General features: G+C 32.1%; 1 protein-coding gene across 1 annotated transcript in view; it reads right to left on the reverse strand.

Annotated features, from left to right (window-relative positions):
- Nucleotides 1-272: 272 nt before the first annotated feature.
- LOC137922634 (homeotic protein distal-less-like) overlaps nt 273-21,308 on the reverse strand; it is a 111,172-nt gene continuing 90,136 nt past the window's right edge. Inside the window, exons 3-7 of the mRNA XM_068765627.1 lie at nt 8,742-8,871; nt 7,722-7,912; nt 6,794-6,877; nt 1,269-1,408; nt 273-482 (exon numbers count right to left, since the gene is read on the reverse strand). Of these exons, the coding sequence (XP_068621728.1) occupies nt 398-482; nt 1,269-1,408; nt 6,794-6,877; nt 7,722-7,912; nt 8,742-8,871 (630 nt within the window). The 3' untranslated portion in view covers nt 273-397. The remainder of the gene's footprint in view (nt 483-1,268; nt 1,409-6,793; nt 6,878-7,721; nt 7,913-8,741; nt 8,872-21,308) is intronic.

The following is a 21,308-nucleotide window of genomic DNA, read 5'->3' on the forward strand; positions in this document are numbered from 1 at the left end:
ACACTGCGGGCCAAACCCTGTTGACAAACAATTTTTTTATTAATATACTTGTAAAAGAAAGCTAAGACAAGAAATAACGTAATTAATTTTATATATCTATTTAACTACAAAAAAATAACGTTTTCATTTTATTATCATTGCATAACGTTATAATTTTTTTATTATGAAAAGAAATAGCTTTCTTAAACATTAACCATGTCATATCTTTGTATTAACAAATATTTACTGTTGATACTAAGGAGATCAAAATGTTTATTTAATAACGCGTTGTGATTATGAATGCCATTATAACCTCTTACATTTCATTATTATTCTACTTAATTTATATTATAAAAGATGAAAAGTGTAAATTGGCTGGAATATTCATAGGGTAAAATTAACTAGTAGTGGTAATTTCTCAGCTATCAAAGTTGTTTTGATCATGCGGTCCCAGGTATTGTGGTCTTAGACCCATTCGATGGAATAATGCGAGCCCGTTTTCTCTGTAAAGGATTGTAAAGATAAATTACATTTGTTTAAATTTCGATTAAATTTAAATACTATAATGATCATCCGGACAATAATTCATAAATATATGTAAAGTTTAGGTCTTCAGTAAAACTTTCACTATGGTCTCTATGAAGTAGTATAGGTGGATCAATGGGTGAGGTGCTCTTTTTTAAAATTGGCATGTTCATATTTTCTGAAATGCTTACTGTAACTGGTCAATGTGGACAAGGCTTTATAATGTACTATTATGTCATTTTGTCCACATGTATATATCGCCAATTTAACATTTTATTTGGAGCATGCGTAACACTTTATTACTTGGCATAAGAGATCTAAAGTCCTAAGGTAATGACCAAGATCTGCTTATTAAAGAGGAACCAGTTTCCATATCTCGTCACCTAAAGCAAGACCGGGAAGACCAACATGATGACAATAATTGAGGCCCAAGGGGAGTGCGAGCTTGACCTCACCGGCCTCGGTGCATTATCAAGGTAAATCACCGATACCTTCTGGAGATTACACCCTACCAAATAGAAGATGTTCCGATAGGGTTTATATGGAATCCTAAATATTATCTTCCTTGTCATGTCAACTGATAGACGCCCACTGAAAGGCACAGGCCCCCCCCGGTAGATTACCACAAATACCGGTCTGCGCTGCAAGATCGAGTCAGAAATGAGGAGTTCCGTAGAAGAACTAGAAATAAGTATTGAAAGTCTAAAAGTGTTTCCCCAAAAAAAGGAACTGTGGGTTTCGGAAGGCAGTGTTGTGGTACTTACGTTAGCAGTCCAGGGTTGGCATCAGGCTGGTACCAAGAGTACTGCGGTACGTAGGGCGGATGTGGTTGCGGAGCCGCCTGGTGGTGCAATGCATGCGCAGCGTGCGCGCCCTTCATATCCCACGGGCCGGGTGGCGCGCCCTGGTGACAAAAAGTACTAGTTAATATAATTCAATTTAAAGGCACGAATATATATGCCTATTTGTCAGCACTTGCACTAGTCATAGTAAGAAACGTCTTATGATTTCAGGATGATTAAATTATGATGTCAATATACTAAAAGAGCAAAGAAACGATTATTTAGTCAAACATTCGTTAGGTTATTTAAGAAATAAACCACATAGGTCTCCATACGATATACAGGATGATACATACAGGATGTACATGTTCATTTATCAGTAAAAAGCTTTATAGCTTTTACACCTGTGTACAATTATCCTGTACCATAATGATCACTTTCATTATGAAAAATTTTGGTTGCAACAAGCCTATAACTTAGTTAACGAATATTAAATTAAATATGCAGTAATTCAAATTGTGAAAGCACTTTTATACTACTTGTATGTGATCATTACCGTGACAAAATTAATTTATAATCTTTAAACGTTTCTAAGTTATTAAGATAATAAAGAATATAATCTACATCTACGTATTTGTATAGCGTAAAAAGTATTTTAATGACGATAGATTAACCTTTGATGCTTAGTCATTATTGAGTCATAATAATGTTATTGCGTTTACGACAGAACTATAACAAGTAATGGCTTCATACAAAGAAAAGATACGAGTGCGTAATAAATAATTATTTATGACCTCGTATATAGCATTGTATTGGGTTAGCCGTATAATAAGGTTACTTTTAGGACACAAGAGTTAGAGAAATCACAGCATTTATATCACCCGTGCCAAGTTCAGATGGTGGAAATCTGTCTTTTTGATATTTGGCCTTATGCCTGTTTTTCTAATATTTAACTTCAATGTTTACGTATGCTTTTATAGTTTAATGAGTGAATGGTGATGAGTGAATAAGTTTTGAAGGGATGATTGTATAGTCCTTTTGGTATCAATTCATGTTTAATATGCAGATTTAGTACTGCCAGAAGTTATTTAGTTGAGGCATTTCAAAATTAAAAAGTAATTTAGTGTATATTTTGTGTAGATTTTAACAATTATATTTCAGAGAGCTCTCTTTATACAGGTGATAAGAAATAGGTGTCAAAGCTTAAAAGGAGTCAATCCATTAAAGTTTTTGTTAGTGATCAATACATATAATTGCTCTAAAGTTAAGCGTAAGATTTTGAATGTTTTGATCTTTGTATTTATATTTGTCGCGATATCCCTAAAACTTTCAAACGAAATTTTCAGCTTTTTAGGATATAAATTGTGAAATTGGCAAAACGTTGAATGAACTTTAATACACGTTTTAGAATTTTAACAAGTATACGTGTATTGTTGAACGATTATGTGAATATTTGTTATATATATAATCAGATTTATTATTTTATAAAGTTAACAAAATTTAACACGTAAGTACTAGTCTGGAGTTACGCTGCAACATCCTTAGACAACAAGATAAAGACAAACTACAGTTTGTAGTAAAAATAGACCATAAAAGACCACGTGGTTGATCACCAATCCGTTGGTTTGATTAAGTTAAATCATTAACTGAACGCTCTATACCTATTGCTCTGAGGAAAGCAGAGGATAGTTTGGTGTAGAAAGAGCTCGTCGATACCGTCATGGTTTTTCAAGAAACTAGCTTAGAAGAATATAAGTAAAGTGATAATATATAGTATAGTTCTTCCTTCAATAGGTCTCGAAACTTCTCTTTGCATATGTAACAGTTATCTTGACTCTATTATTCCGGAGTTCCCTCTAAGTAAGACTATGTAGTAGTGTTTATGAAAGGCAATATGTGTCTAAGTTTGAAAACGTTAGAAGTTTTCTTTGTTTATTTATCATTGATATATTGAATGAAGGAAATGGTTGTATGTATTTACAATGTATTTACTTAAGTTTATCGTTTTCTTTTTTTCAAAAATAATCAACTTTTATTACAGCAATAAATTAGAGGACTTTATTATCAGACAATTGTAATTATAAAACTGCTAAAGATTATAAAGAACAACTTCTGCGGTTTACGACCGTGTTAAAAGTATTAGCCGGTTAAAAAGCTAGGTTTTTCATTAATGAAATGCTTTGACCTTTGAACAAGGATAGTAATATCATAAGGATTGAATTTTATGAATCCACCGTTACAGTTAATGGAGTCGCATGTGGCTAATCCGGTAATGTAAGGCGCGGTCGGTCACGCCTTCCTTGCTTCACTAACAGCTAAAAGATCGCGACCTCGCTAGTTACATTTGACACGCAACAGGTTGGCCCCTTGTTCTAACGATATTTCATTAATGCCCCTTTTTATACTATTCGTAGATGGACGAAAGTAATCAACATAGACGACCGAAATATTAAGTGGAAGGGGAAGTAGTAGTGCACATAGCTAACAAAAAAAAAACGGTTGCTAGGGTGTTCAGTTTCTGTATTCGGAACCGTGGACTGGCAAGCTCAGCGTCCAACGACGACCTTGTTAAGGTTGTCGGAAAACGCTGGATGCTGGCCGCTTTCAACGGGTCCTGTTGGAAATCTAATTACATAATATCTAACAGTGGACGTCCTATGGCTAAAATAATTATTATGATACAGGAATTATTCAATAGTTTACTGAAGATTTACTACTTTTAACTATAATATTTTATATACTACAATAACGCAGAGATAACTTCTATTTATATGTCACATTTTAAGTGACGTCGTAGTCTTCAACATAGATTTAGAGAGGCCTATGCTTCTTTCAATCATTTATCGAGGGGTATATCATAATCGCCACGCTTGGCAGGCGGGTTGGCGATCGCAGTGTGGTATTATGGTACGCAGGTCGCCGCTACCAATCCTCAGGAAACTTAAATGGTTATATAACTGTGTAGTTTATGTACTACAATAAGCTGTAGCTGTAGCTGTCATTTGGACATTTTTTATTATCAGTAAACTGTAATATGTTCGTACATCTATTTCCAACCACCCCATCTGCTCTATTTTTGTCTTTATTCACAACGGCTGTCCAGTGGTTGTCAAGAAGAAAAGGGTTTATCTATAAGATCACCCTTTGACCTTAATTTTTTGCTTATGAGGCATTTGTTAAAAACCAAAAACCAATGGTTTCAGAAATAATAAATAACATAATGCCTTAAGAAAGTTTTTCAAATTCAAATTCCTAAGGAAACCTAGAATGTAGTGGTTGAGGATGGATGTATGGCTAATGGAATGAAAGAGAAAGACTGGGAAAATTGTAGAATGAAAGAAATAGTACGAATGATAATTATAAAAAGTATAAATAAATTACTAGAATCAAAAAGTCCCTGCCCCACACGAGATAGGGGAACGAGAGGTCCCCAACAGCGGGGACCATACAAAAAAAATCAAATTCCTACATTATATAATTAATCATTGATTACTATCCGTTCTTGCAGATTATATTCTGCCAGAAGTTATTAGCCTGTCGTATTCCAACAAAAAATTGTTACGTATTCATTCCAACAAAAAATTGTTACGTATTTTGAGTGATCACTTTATACAGTATAATTAGATATAGATGTAAAAGCTCTAAAATTTTTGCTGACCTATGATTACCCAATGTATTGGTGAGTGTTTTTAATTTTACTTGAAGCTAAAAACAAAAAAAGACGATGACGAAAACTAAAATTAGAAAATGAGAAACTAGAATATCTTATCCATCTTATTTCGCAAACGTTAAACAGCTATTTGTAAGAATTACGTTAACATCCTTCTTTAAATCCACTAAACTGATGATTACCGATTCCGACGGATCCACAGCGTGTTTTTTGTGCAGATCAAAAACAATAAACAACATTAATTAAAACGCAGGAAGACTTACTGTAAGTTATGTACGTCCGTAAAATCGTTTCCAGTATTTGATGAAATTCGCGAGATAAGAGTTATCTAATTGCATGCTGCTGTTTGGTAATCGTTAAAAGTGCAGTGAGGCCGTAGTCGTAAAGGATTGTGAATATATACCTTATGATTATTGAAATACGCATAATTTTGTGTGAATTATTCGTCACTGCTTACAAATGTCAAATGATAAAAATGAGTAAAAATTGGCTCCCAAGACTCAAAAAATAAAATCCTCAACAAAATTCTAAAATTATATAGTATACGTTACAAATACTCCAATCTATGATAAGCCTCGCGTCGATAGACATTATTGAGTATATTTTATTAGTATGACAAAATATTTTGATAACAAAATGTTATTAATAAAATTAACAAAACATCGCAATGTCTTGAAAACAGAAAGCAAATTTACGAAGAAATGGATCAGTCGAAAAATATATCATGTGTTTATCTTGATAAACTAACCAAAAAACTATTTTTTTATTTTCTCTTTATCGTTTACTTAATATCAGAAAGAAAAACAAAGTTATAATAGGGCATAAAAGTACAATGAGTGATATTATCATGCGAGGAAATTTCTTAAAGGCTTTAATTTTTTATAGTATGTAAACGGAAGGACAATTAGCAGTTATTCGACGTGTGCATTGTACGAGATAGATTAGAATTTTAAATATATAATGTACTTAAATATAAAAATACATACATACACAAATAGATAATAAATACATTTATTTGTATGTAATAATAATAAACACTTTAAATTAAATATTTATAAATGCAACAGATAATACAAAATTTAAATGTAGTTCGAACTTGCCTGAGAGAGAAACGAAAACTTTGTCCTGTTTATGTTTTAATTAACATCTTATTTGATTTAAAACTCTTTATTGTACACGCTAGAATATATGTACATAATTGCATAATAGTAAAGATGAATGGACAATTGAATTATTTGACTTCATTCAATGTTTCATTTAAAATTACTAATAATAGTACAAATTGGTTAGGATGCGTACGACGTTTAAAATTTGAGTCGCGTATTAATTCGGCATTCGTTTGTAGTTCAAGATAAAGAAAAATAAAAATAAAAACAATCAATTAAGGTAAACACAAATAATAAACGACTAATAAAAAAATTAAAAGAATTTTATTAAACCTGCTAATATTAAGATAAATATACATACACATAATCCTTTCACCTATATAAAACATTTAGGAGATATGTAAACATAATGAAATCATAGATTGTGCGAGAATATTTACGTATGTATCTGTATGTTTCCTTGTGTATAACATAAATCAAAAAACGTTAGAAATATCTATCGAGAAATTGATGAAGAAATATCATTGCCAGGACTTCTAGAGACTGATGGCTAAAAAGAAGTTCTAGACCATAAATCCTTTTATGCTATGCACGTTTTAATTATATTTAGTCTGTGTATATTATATTTTTATTAATTTCCTCCGGTACACTACTTTATTTTAAATTTTAAGGTATGGTTGTGTAAAGATGCGTTTACAGTTGTTGATAAAAATTAACAAAAATTCACTTACGTAACCGACCCGCGGATCCCACGACTGCTGGTGTGGAGGCTTTACATCGCATGATGTGCCATCTGGCGAGCGCCCTGCGGTAGGCTACAAAAGAAATAAGCTGGTTAGGTATATCTGAAATGGTACAATGCTACCCTAAATTTATGGTACTAAAATTAAAAATATATCAAACAACGGCATTTGTGCTTCTCATTTAATTATTCATATTATTTTTTATTATTTACATCACAATTATCCGAAACTAGATTCAATGAACTCTCCTTTAATGATATTCTACAATGTTCAGTCGGATTTTTTGGTGAACACGTTCACAAACATTCTTGACAGAATTTTTAAAAAAAATTTCTTAATCGTATTATATCTTGAAAATCCCTAATACTTTAGTACGTAAGCTATCGTGTTTTTCAAGTATGTTACTAAAATCTTTATCACTAAGCCGCAGATTTCCACTGAACATAGGCATCACCCAAAGATTTCTAATAAGACAGGTTGGATGCGGCTGATATACGGCGTTTTCCGAAGGCCTTATCAAGTACACCTTCTGGGTGGACATCCAAATTGCCGGTATTTAATCACCACTCATGAATCTTAAGACCCTAGCAGCCATCTATTTTTACGTAGTCAGAAGGACTATATATACTATATCATCATTGCTATTGACGTCTATTGCTCGACATATGTCTCCCGCATAGATTTTCAAGAGGACATGAGGAAATGAACTGTATCCAGAGACTTATTTCTGAATCACAAAAATGTACATAGCTGTTACAAAAGACTAAATAAATATAAATAATAGTTAACCTTAGTTAATTTTATTATTTCAGTAGAAATAAAAAGTAATGCATTCAATAATTGAAATGATTTCTAACATAATAACTGTATCAAGTGCTTTATAATTAGATTGAATTAAACAGTTAACTTCTCTTACATATCCAACCTTTACATCCCAGGAGGGCTGCGGGGGTTGTTTGACGTCCCATGGCGTGCCCGTGGGGGACAGGCCAGGGGAGAGCTCGGAGACCGGCGTGGAGCTGGGTGTAGGCGAGTGCGCCTGCGTGGGACCCCCGCTCTGGTACGCCGAGGGCGAATGCTGCGACCCACTCGAACTCCCACCCCCGCCTGCGAGTAATAATAATTATTAAAATGGTGTAATTTAAATGAGACTTAATTTTATTCAGATGATAAATGAATATAAACTTCTTTTTAAACATAACTGACAAATTTTTTCCTAAATATATTTATTAGAAAAAAGCTTACAAGCTATGTTTTATTTGTGAAATAAAACTTGATTATTTATATTGTAACGATTTTTTAAATTATTATTTAGTAGATAATGATGCTGTTTTATAATTCTTATGTTGCTGTACTAAATTTTATTGTTAATAGTACTTATTTGTTAATAGCTTAATTATTGTTACACAATTGTGTGTTATCCTGAATAAACTAAATAAAATATTCGTCTTTGCAGTTCATAGACGCCTGCCTACTACACGACATGTGCCTCTTCCCAAAGATATCTATGAGTGGATATACTATAGCCGGCACGTTAGGCAGGCAGGGCTGGCAATTGCAGTGTGGTATTATTATACGAAAAGGACGCTGCTGCCAATCATCTGGTAACTTGTTTGTAAGCAGTGCTAATCCTATATAATTAATACACAAAGTGTGAATTTTATAAAACTATATGCTGAGAATCGAACCCACAACCTACGATCGAAAGTCTTTGTCCTGTACCGCTGGGCTAACATTGCTTTGAGGCAATAAAATATTACTTGTAATATTTATTCGCTGTTAAAATGAGTCGTACTGCTTTTTGTATGTATAATTTATAAAATCAATTCTCGATAGTTAAGAACTTGACAACAAAAATATTCTAGCCAAGTTTTATACTTATATGAAGAGTAGTTGAAAGATAAACAATTTTTTGAATACACATTCAAATGCTTACCATGTAGTAACTGGTTATTGCTTGGCGGGCTGCCCGGAGGTAGACCAAGGCTTGGTGGCGGCGCTCCTACTTGCGCTGCCTTCATCATCTTCTTGTATTTGCTGCGCCGGTTCTGGAACCAAATCTTCACCTGCCAACAAAACAGAACTGTTAACTGTCTGATATAAATACATTTCAAGTTTCTTTAATAATACCTGATACTTAGATCAATGTCTCGCAATTGTTATAAAAATATTACAATTAAACATATGTATATATAACATTTTGAACTTTCGGCTTAAGGACTTGATATTTGATAAGAAAAATTATTTTTGCTGAGAAGTAATCATTTAAGAATTTAACGTTACAGCGAATTTTTCATCCGCAAGGTGTTTAATTTTAAATTAATAATATTAACAGTAATAGTTCAGTAATAGTACCAATTAAAAATTACTAACAATTACTGTGTTCTACATAGTCTCGAGAGGACTTACAAGCGGTCCGCAACGTCATATCGACCAGAGCTTAGGCCTTCTTCTTTCGAACTTAGTTACTGTTAAGAGATCTAGGCAACGCGCTTTCATTTTACCACTTCAGGTGAAGTTATGCCAACGAACAAGCAACATTTGTAAACGAAAAACTTGGAGTAAAACTATAGTTATGCATCACCATGTACCAATACCTCTCAGTACATTAACCTGTTATCAGTAATTATTTAGGGCACTTAAATATGATCTTTTAGTCTGGATCTTATTGACAAACATACAGTCTCTCGAGAATAGGGAGAGCAATATCAGGATTTCACTAGGAATGAGGAGATCTACAGATGAACTTAAGTAAGACGAATTTAGAAAACAGATCGCAGGCTGCACGGCGCGTAATACTGATGGATGATGGGGTCAAAGGTTTTTGGACTAAGACGTCCACTCATAAGGTGAACAGAAGACATGGTTTAAGTCGTTTGAAAACTCTAAATACGGGTCACTTTCTACCAACCCTTATAGAAAGCTATGGAGGTATTATATATCAAGTGGTCTTACTGCTGAAATTATAATAATATGAGTAAATAGTAGATAAATTACTTCATAATATATAGGTGATACAACAATCGTGTATATAATATTAACGTAATTTGCAAGTTCAAAGTTTTGTTAAAATTCGTTAAGGACAAATGTATTTATAACAATAGTAATTTGTCAATTAACTATAATGTACATATTATTATGGTTAATATATAATGGTTATAGTAATAGTGATTCATCAGTTTTCAAGGTTTTACTACAAACGTGTTATACTTAAGGCGGGCGTAAAGAGATATATGGATTAAATCTGACATGGAATTGACACAATAATCGCCGGACATGAAGTAAATGACTAATGCTTTTATTATCTGTGGCGTGGGATTTAATTATTGTAAGTAGTTTTTTTTAAATCTTCCATCTGATTTTTATAAAGAATAAAATTATTATTTTTTACATTAAATCTAAGTTAATTAATGATTTGTATAGAATAAGTAAATAGCAACTTATTTAATTTTTAACAATTATATATTCATGTACATCCGCAGAAAGATTTACACTATGACTGGTTTAAATAAGCCTGCATTTAGCGCCTTGTATTGATATTAAAAAACGATCAATTCAATGCAATATTTAATTAATTTAAAAAAATTATCAAATTTTAACCAATACTTGTCCAAACTGATTATGCAAAGTGAACGATATTCTTTAAAAAAGTTCAGTTCTCAACAGCTTACTTACTTAACTGAAGCAATGTAATAATGTTGTTTAAAAACATTGTAAACTACTTGAGCTGGTTTTAAACTTAATTTATCTCATTTTAGGGAAATCGCTGAATGTGAGCCGCTTCCAATATGTCCTATTGATATCGTCCTTCGGGATACTTCTATGTCCAGTAGTGGACGTCTAACGATTGAAATGACTTTGTCCAATATCTTAGATCTCTGAAAGAGGCCATGAAGAAGGAGTCAGCCGGCTGATATGATGATCATTAAAAAAATTTTATCGAAATATAAAATGTAAACCCAGTGCATTAATATTAAACATTTATATAATAGATATATTATTTGTGTCTAAAATATTTATTATTTATAATGTGAGAATGATGTAAATAAGTCGCCGAGTACAAATTCACGCAGGGCTTGCGATCGACAGAGAACGTGCGGGAGTGGTTGTCTATACTCTATACATATACAGGGGGTTGTAGGTTGTAGCGTGCGTGGAGGCGGAGTCAATAGTGGGGTGCTAGCTACCGTTACTACACCGTTACTGATGCTAGTGATGGAATTCCTTTCCGATACATCGATAAATTAAGAAAATTAATCGATAGCTTTAAAAGTCATGTTAATTAGTAATATGTCTTATTTTGACTCTACCGTATATACCGTATATAAATCTGTTATTTTCATAACTCGATAGCAAAGCGAAAATAGAATTTAGTTTTAACCAAATCTTCTCTCATGGAATGCTTTGTACCATTAGGTTCTAAATCCAACCACATTGATTATTTACTTCTCTTTATCAGGGTAAATAATCTCGAGTATTATGGAAATTTTATGAATTTCAGCCCAGGTTGCTATATTAAAAATTTCACTTGTTTATAGAAACCGCGAAGTTCTCAAGACGCTTCTTCTTTCACCGCGAGGTATAGGTCTCCATTGCTCTCTGGGTAACGTAAGGTATAGTAAGCGACCACGTTTCGCATCCGTATGTCATCAATGGCAACACACAATGGTCAAAGACATACGTCTTCAGATATTGCGGTAAGACTGTTTTACTGAGTGACTAGACTTGGGTTGCCAGTCGAATGTCAGGTCATTTATTTATAGCTACAAATAGATAACTCTATATATACACACGATGTTAAAGAAATAAGATTAAATATGTATATTAACAATTACGTAAATAGTTAAAACCATGCACACTTATCGGTCAAAATGTAATCATATTTATGTGAAAATAACAATAATATTTATTAACATATGCATTCAATGTACAGACAAAAGTAAATGAACGATAAAAGAGATATTACAAGAGTAATTACATGCGGTAATTGATTATTTAATAAAATCAATTATACCATTTTCGAAAGGATAATAAATAAAAAAACTGTGGACATTATTTCAAACTTGTTATTTTACTTGGTATTAAAATTTATTAACGTGAACGTCAAGTAACATTGTTGATTACATTCGATGTACAGTAACGTATATTTAAAATATCATTCATATCTAGTTATATATAATAACATGTCTATAATCACACGGTAAATTTAATCAAAACGTAATGATAGACCACAGTCTATTAAATGTACAACCAAACCAACGAGTTCTAATTGAATTGTTCTAATTTGGCATGTGTTGACACTTACGTTAAATTATTGTTAAATCAATCAACAAATCATTAGCGAAGTTTATTTAATGTTTGCTAATAATTTACGTAGTTTTACGTCGTTATCATCTTCATCGACTACTCAGCATAGGGTCTCCTCCTTAGATTTCCTAAAAGGTCGGTCATAACAAGTTACATCTAGCGTCTTTCAATGACCTTAACATCAAATAAATCATGTCGAGAGAATACTCCTTAACGTTTGCAAGATCCACCTTTTGGATGGACGTCATGTCAAGGAGAAGGACCGTATGTTCTAAAGCCTATTTCCTCAAAGTTAATTTGTTCTTAAACTATAGAGGTTATTTCAATGAGATACTTATACGTATATTAACAAAATAAATTACTATTGCTAGTACCACACATGCACAAGGAAGTTCTATGTCGCAATAGCCTATTATGATCCCGAGATTTGTCCGATATGAACTGCTTTCCATATCAATCTAATACTTCAACTTCCTTACAAACATTCGATTAGGCGTCTACTAGAATGGGGACTCTGGAATCAGAAAAGGCTACGTCGAAGGTCACCAACGCGAAGTAGTATGACATCACCATGGCAGGTATTATCTGGAACCTCACTGTTAAAACTCGGAAAAGTGAAGAGAAATGAAGGAGGCCTATACTAAATTAATAGAAGGCTAAAAAAGAAAAATAGATAATGACCAAAATTCTTAATTTTGAAATTAATTTTAATTCATTATTGTAAATCATTCATAAGCTACAGTACAGTGCTTACATACAGTACTTAAATCAAACAAAAAGTAAAGCCTTTAATGTTTGTTTTATAAATGCAATAAGAGAGAAATTTTTGGTCGATCAAAAATTTACATTACTAAAATGTTAACGGATAATTGATGAGAATATAATGTCGATGTGTCGATAAGCATATAAAATTTGAATGAGCACATCACTAGTCTCCACCTCCAATTTCACCCCAGCTCGATTAGTCGGGTCGCAGGCCGCGATATAACTTAACCCCGTCGTACCTAACTTGCTCCATTGGCATTCAATTCACTTGACTTCACCGGTTGAAAGAGGTTATGTTTTGTCGCATTATTTATCTTAGTTGTACTTACTAAAGTTATATTATGACTGAATTAGCTTTCTTTATTTGATATGATTTATTATGATTTGGGATTACATCGATAAATTTAACCTTTTCACCAAAAACTGTGACAACATAAATTTCTGTGAAAATCAAAAGTTTATTTCCGATATTAGCTTTGTTCTTACTATTTGTGAATTTTATTGGTTACTATCTGTTCTTTAAGACAACTAGTAATATATATAAACAGTGCGTCAAAAATTTGTACGGTTAGAAGCAATTGGACAGTAACATTCGAATAAAAAAATTATTTTATTAGAGTGATAATAGAAGTCAATATAAATTTCGGTGAAACGCACAAAGTGCAGAGCGTACGTGAAATTCAAAGCGAAATGTCAAATACACTGATTCAATAGGCGTTATATTTCATAATTTTTTTTAAACATTCCTTCAAGAACCTTCTATTAAGTATCAGAAAAGTTATAAAAATATGAAAGATATCGATAAAGTCGTTTTCAAGTTGTGGCTTGATCAAGGAAAACAGGAATTCATTTATATAAATATATCAATGAAATTTTCAAAAGAAAAAGCAATAAAAATGATATTATCTTACATTAAACATTTTAATTAAATTTAATCGACAGTGAAAAGACACAAGGAACTACTGTTTAATAATTAAAAAAAAATATTTTTCATAAAAAACAATAAATCATTCTTAATCGTAATAAAGTGTACATTATTGATATTTCTTATGCCATCTATTTCATATATTCTTATACAATTTTTTGAACTCACATTTAATACTATTAATTGTACATTTTGTGTATAATTTGTGAAGCTTTTTAAAATTAAAGGAAAATTGGTACTGCATTTTATGAAAGAATACATATTTTGTTGCAAAACCTCTCCAGTTATATAAAGCAGACAGAAGCCATTGTGCAAAAATAAAAAAGAAACAAATTTATTTAACAAAATGGCCGCCAGCAGCACCATATGCGAGCGACAACCGCAATGAAATTATGTTCCCGTACAAAACATTATTTTCTGGCTGTACATTCGCTGGTCACGCTACTTCGGCCCGTTTCCTTTGTTTTGTGGTATTTATTTACCTATACCATGTTTAAATGGTGAAAGATTTACGACTAAAATGGCTTAGGGCGTATTTGTAGTGTTGCAAAATTATTTAGTTTGTGTTTGAAAAAGGTATTGAATTTGATTTCAATAGTTTTGTACATATCTTAAATTATCGTCATTCGAAAATGATTGAGAAACAAGTAATAGCAATAAGGAAATTTTTTTGTTTACTTAATCCTACAAATGTGTAAACAATTAGTCTTAAAATAAAAAATAATATATAAAATTATTTTATTTTATTTAAAAAATTTTAGAATCTAAATTATTAAAGAATTTTTTATAACCGTAAATGTAATGATAGTATAAAATAACGTAATATCTTATGTAATATCCATATTAAGAGCCATAGTTATCTTTATTACGATATTACTTCATCTTAAATAATTAATAAAAACGTATAAAGCTTTAACGTGTTTAAATACTTAAAATTATCATTAAATAACCTAAAAATTATGTTATCTATATATACGCATTAATAATAAATAAATCAGTTCTTTATTATTTATTTGCTTTTGTAAAAAGTTTATTAATATTTTACACGTTGTTTATGTTTCAGTTTATACATAGTGAAATTTAAATTAAATTGTTTAACAATGCAAAATATTTAGGGTCGTACACACTTTTACAATGAAAACAAAAATGTATATAATTCAAATTTAGATAAGAGTAAGAAATGAAGTCTATTTACCAGATTGACTAGTAGAGAATATCTATGAGGTATTAAGACAGCAATTACACAATGTGTTAAAAGAGTGAATTAGTAAATAAATACCGAAGTTAAGAACTAAGATTATTTCGGTTTTATCAGTATTTAATTCATGAAATATGTTATTGAAACAAAAGCGATAAAGAAACTTAAATAAAAGAGTGCGAAGTGGTGTCGATACCGAGCATAAATTTTTATAAGTCGTCTGTTTCTCGGAACAGTATGAAGCATTAACTTTGTTTAACTCGGCATTGAACTTTATAAAGTAACTTAAAAGGAGTAAAACGATATTTCGCAGTTTTTGCACTAAATCCATTTACTCCGTTTTCCCACCACCATCGCTTGAAGCATTTCGTCACTGTACGAAGCCGGGCGGCGGTATGCGGGATACCTGTACAGGACGGTGGTATTCAACATATATAGTGGCGGCGAGTACAAAGAAATATCGAACATAAGCCGCATAGCACCAAGAAACTTGGTGCCCTCGCGTATACAACTATTCCGCCACTTCCATGGACTGCTTTATGCGGTAGGTGTTTGCGACGATTATGTTACAGTGAAATGTGCACAAAAGCTACATATGATTAACAATTATTTTAACATGTAATTATAAATATAGCTTCTAAAAATAATTCATACATTTTATATTATCAATGTATCAATAATTATTATTTTTCTTAAAAGTCATCGAAAATATACATTTAGTGTTAACTAGATATTATTTATTACTATTTTTATATAATGTTATAATCTGTCATCACGTTCTAATAACTAAAAACATCAATCACGACTATTTCAACAACTCAATTTGTGAATGGCTCGGGGAACCCATAAATAATTAATTAAAAAGTTATTAATATTAATGCTGGCCGATAGCGCATGACGCGGTTCTTTGCGTTTAAAAAAAAAACGGTAGCTCGTACAAAACTGCATGCCGACGTTGGACACTGAATGATGTGGAGACGCATTCGTTTTTCGAAATTGTTTTTCTTTTGTCAAAGAAATGTACGTAAAGACTGGAATCCATCACGATTTTATAAGGTGAGGTACAATCTATGAATTTTAACAAAAACAATTTTAAACACGTCATTTAGAAAAGTATGGTTATATTTATTTAAATAATAAAATGTTTCTAACAGTTGTTAATATAAACGTTTTTCGAGATCGAAAACAATTTCTTTTACAAAATTTTATTCAGCACATTATTGACAACAAAAAGCATAAATTCACTAACAACACGTGCATCGTCTTGTTACACCAAACTTGAATTTATTAATGTTTCTGAGAATCGAATAAGTCGCGAAATTATGCGCTAATCAAAAAAAAATATAACAATTTGCATACGTTATTCCATGAACATGTTACTTACAACACAATGCGTATATGAAGCACTAAGGTTTATCTATACTGACGATATCTAGTATAATCTCACAATTAGTGATGCATATATGCGTGAATTTTAACATATCGATGGAACTAGTCTCTCCGACGGTGCGCTGTGACAAGCGAACTAGATAACAGCTCATCAAAGCCATGTTAATAGCGTGTCTGTCGTAAAAAATAACATCGAAAATAATATATAAAAATAAAATATCGATTAAGTTGAACAGAAATTTTTTACATGGTTTAATTATTCATGTGCAATTTATCATTTTTTTTAAATATCAACGTAATATATGACTAAAAATAGTTTAAACAGCTGCGAGATATAAAAATCTGTATGTCATCGATGTCAAACCGATATCAGCTTGTGTCCGGACATAACACCGGATGACATTTCACCGAAAGATAATCGACATACACATCGACATCACTGGCTATAAAAAAAATGTTTGGGTTATGTTAAATTAATTTTTAATGCAATTAACAACATTTATTACATTAAACGTGTATTCATAATATATTAATAGCTAGCATTTTCAGTTTTAAAGAATATTTTTTATAAGTATAATTGATAATTGTTCTTATATTATGTGTATAATCAACTAACTTCTTCTGTTCACTGATCACTTTTATTTTTTTTATTTATTCTTATTATTGCGACTTATTCGTGTCATACCGTTTTCACTCTATGAATTACATAATTGATTTTTTCTTAATATGTTACACATTCTTTCAATAATAGTTGATAAGTAACTGTTTGTTTGTACCTAATGGTAAAATAGAAATTCAATTATTTATTATATTTATCAAATATTATTAGTAGTTAATCAATATTTATAAAACGTTCTAAAAAGTCGCTTCGGTCTTTTGTCTCTTGGCTATGTGGCACTTTAGAAAATGAAAGAAAGATGTATATAAAAGGGTAATTTTCGAATCATTACATATATACATTTTTATTTATTGAATCTATATTCCACAGATATTAGCGTTTGTGCATTGTTTTGTAAAATAAAAATTAATCTTTTCGTATTTTTTTTGCTTACTTTCCTGCATGTCGTAGATATATATTTAACAGTAGTGATTAATTTTTGCACTTAACATATATGCGTCTTTTAGTCATATTTTTACATAGAACTATTATATTTAAATGGATGTGGTCAGGTAGCAGGAGGCACGCCGTAATGAATGCCCGAGCTGTGCTATGAACGCGTTAATCCCGATCAGCAGGTGTAAATATAGTTTTATCCATCGTCAATCTCTACAGCCGCCTGTAGCCGTTTGGCACAAATACATCAAGTGGGCATCGCGGGCCGGGGGCCGCGGTCACAAGACTACTTGGAATTGTCGGATTTGTCGTTGAAAAATGTGAGACATCGTGATATGCACGCGATTTTTTTGTAACTTTTTTTTTAAAGACGAAAGTTAAAGACAATCCGTTTGCGACGCCGCAATAATAGCATACGTGTACTGTATTTTTCCGTTTCATATTATTTTAAGCATTTCCTAAATAATTAGAAAGATGTTCTTTTAAGGTCGGAAAACCATGAAGATAACTACAGGACGTTCACTGGTGGACTCAGGTCGTCCCAAAAATTTCCAATAGGACCAGCAGGAAGAAGCGAAGAAGCATGTATCATGTCATCCGGTGACCTCAATAAGGCGGTCTGTCAACTTTGTGAAGTCCTTCGCTGCACTTGCCGGACCCGTGGTAACTAGAGATCTTTAGCGGTAATTAAAATAAACACGTGGTATGTAATTTTAATTGCAATTGACAATGTCTTTAGTGCCAGCATTATAAAGTTTTAAAAACATATTGAAGTGTCTCCTTTTTTGAAAATTTTTTTGTATATATTAAATATGTACCTAATATGCCTTTTGCTATTAATATATTTTTTTATCTACATTATGACTTTATGATTTTTAGCATCATTTAAAAGGTGGATTTTGTAATAATATTCAAAAATTATGAATCTATTCTCAGAAACATTTAAATAAAAAAAAATAAACTTTTTTAAATATAGTATAGCAGTAAAAAGCTATTATTTTACTAAACTGTGAAATAGTTAATGTAAAATCATCACCATAGCCATATGAGCCGATTGCATAGTCCTCATCTACTTCAAGCAATCTTAATTATAATATGTCATCGGCTTACACAGCGGGGGGTCTATCGGCTCGAGGTTGCCTCTCAAGAACCTTTCGATTCCAACCGCAAAGTTTGTAATTGAAGCTAAGTGTAAAATAAAAACTATATAAATATAATAAATAAATTATTACTAATAACAAAGTATATTTAGCGACAAAAGTCATGAACATATGTTAACACTTAGTGTAATCAACATGGGTTTTATAATAAACGGAATTAACGCATTTTTGTGGACACACAAAATTTACGGTGGGTGCTGGAAGCGCAACTATTATAGAAAATATCAATAAATGAATTAAAAAGAGAAAAATATCGATCAGAATTTTGATATTCTACTTAACAATCGCGTCTGTTAATATAAAATTAGTTAACAATTGAAAACCGAATAGCTATTCGCTACCCTCTCATTAATACGATAACTGTAATTAAACGCCACACATTTACATTCTCTCGTACACAAAATACTCATACAAAATTCATACACGATGAAAGTGCACATAGCTTACTAAAACGTAAATAGCCTATGAACATTCATCAATATTTTTTTATATATTGTAAATTATTTTTATTGATGACAGTATTGAGTGAATTAGGTATCTCTAGTGCCTGTATAATGGGCAAGAAATAATTTTCTAAAATTATGCCAATTGACACTTCTTTACTTACGGGATAGTTTATGTCAATTGGTCATGGTGAGCACGGCTTTACTATTCTCACTATTTTATTAGCTCGATTACACTATAATTACTAAAAAAAATATTACTATAGTGTTCGAAATGTAATGTAACCATATGCCTTTCCCAAAAATCGTTACGATGACCGCTCCTGCGCTGCCCGCATCTAGATCTTCCTAATGTTTTCGAACCAACTAATCTTGATACTCGACAATCTTTCGGCCTTCGCAGTTGTCGGTTGCAGGAACGATGTGTCCCGCCATTTAAACTAAGGAGGTGAACTTAGTTCTCCAGTACATCTCCTGATATCTGATGGGACCTTTCAGCGAAGGCTAAGCATAACTCTCTCCATTTCTTTCTGCGTGACTTTAAGTCTTCTTACAAAGCCTATAGTAGTACATAAGTCATCACCCGTAACACACTGATGCTAAATTAATTAGAAATGTCAATAAAAATGTACAAGCACAAACATTGCATGTTGTGTTGTAACTAGTATGGAAAATTAGGATGCACATTGAAGCTGTTATTCGTTTTTTGTTATCTGCAAAGTCGTGCGGTTTAAAATTATAAATTCTTAACTGGTAAATTTTTTCCACGCCCGGCTTATCTTTATCTAGTAATCATTGTTAAAGGTTGTTAATAAATGGCTATTTTATACTCCACCCAATTTGTAGTGGGTGGTCATAAATATAGTAAATAATTTCATAAACTCTTAGATTGTCATACAAGTGAAGAAAATAAGTGGCTCATATATCGATAGTTGAGGTTTAGTGATCACCAGCATCCTGTGTCGGAATGCTTAACGTGTTTCAAATGATAATGAGCCCAGCTCGTAACAATTGGGATATCCGAAAATACCAGAAAGAGGCTTTTCTGAAGTTTCTTCCCCTCCTTTTTAAGTATTAATGCTTTCCGAAATGGACATATTAAAGAAAACATAGATAATGATCTTCAATAATAGATATCCTTTGTTAAAATCGTTTTTATTTTTGACTCTTATCTGCTTTGCAAGGTGTTATAATTATGAATAAAAAGCAGGAAGAAACTCTACTAATGTAAGCAGAGTATTAGCAACCATAACCACCACCATCATCCACCGCAAACACCATTGGATCTGAATGCTAATTACTAACGCATATTGAGTGACAGTAAAAGCCGAAGTTATATCTCAGGGGCATTTGCGCCTAGATGATGATCTAAGACTTCGGCAGCGTCACAATCAAGTAAAGAAAATGATGTAACAGTCCACGTCGACGTTCCCGAAGAAGCCCTTAAGTTTATTCTATTTCATGTCTCTGCGACATACACATATATATATATTCACTGTAAAGAAATACGCCTAGGATTAGTACTTTTAACGCTCAGCCGCATCTGTCCCGGTTAAGCTGACAACGAGCAAGTAGCATTGATCAAAATCATAAAAAGTGTGAACAAGACAAGAATTGTTGTTCAAACTCAGTGACATTAAATTAAATAAAACGTAAAAACTAAATAAATGTAAAGAGATACTATCTGGCGATATGACTAAATTATAAAAAGTCGAATAACGTATTTAAATAAATACATTTACTTTTTTAAATCTGCTACGAACGTTACCGAAGTCGCGGCTCGAAGGCGCGTCTCACAAAAACATCGGCCGATGTTGATGTTTTTGTAAGTGTCGGTGAAAGCCCGCGTAGCTCCCGCGAAATGTCTTTATCTTTGCCGACACAGTTTTATTGCGACTGACGCGCGGGCATGCGAACTTCTTGTTGATGCCGCGGTACCTATACGAGCGTATACGAATTTTTATCGATATTTAAAAACATCGATTAGGGACGTTGCTAATACGAATCAATGTAATAATTTGTTTTTACGGACACAATAAATTTCTATAAGACGTTATAAGTAAGACACCGATGAATTTATACAATAGGAACAACAGATTAAATATTTTTGCGTTGTCAAAATGGGCGGTTGTATATTTCGATGTACTGAACATGACGACTAATTTAATATATTTCCAATAGGGCGAATTAGAAATGATGCTTTACTTTGTGGGTGGACATTCTACGCTGCGTGTGCTGGTGTATGCTCTCCATTCCAGATCC

Source organism: Battus philenor, unplaced genomic scaffold (assembly GCF_028537555.1).
Source record: "Battus philenor isolate CCGP_79_NKW_IND1 unplaced genomic scaffold, ilBatPhil1.0.hap1 SCAF_20, whole genome shotgun sequence".
NCBI lineage: Eukaryota > Metazoa > Arthropoda > Insecta > Lepidoptera > Papilionidae > Battus > Battus philenor.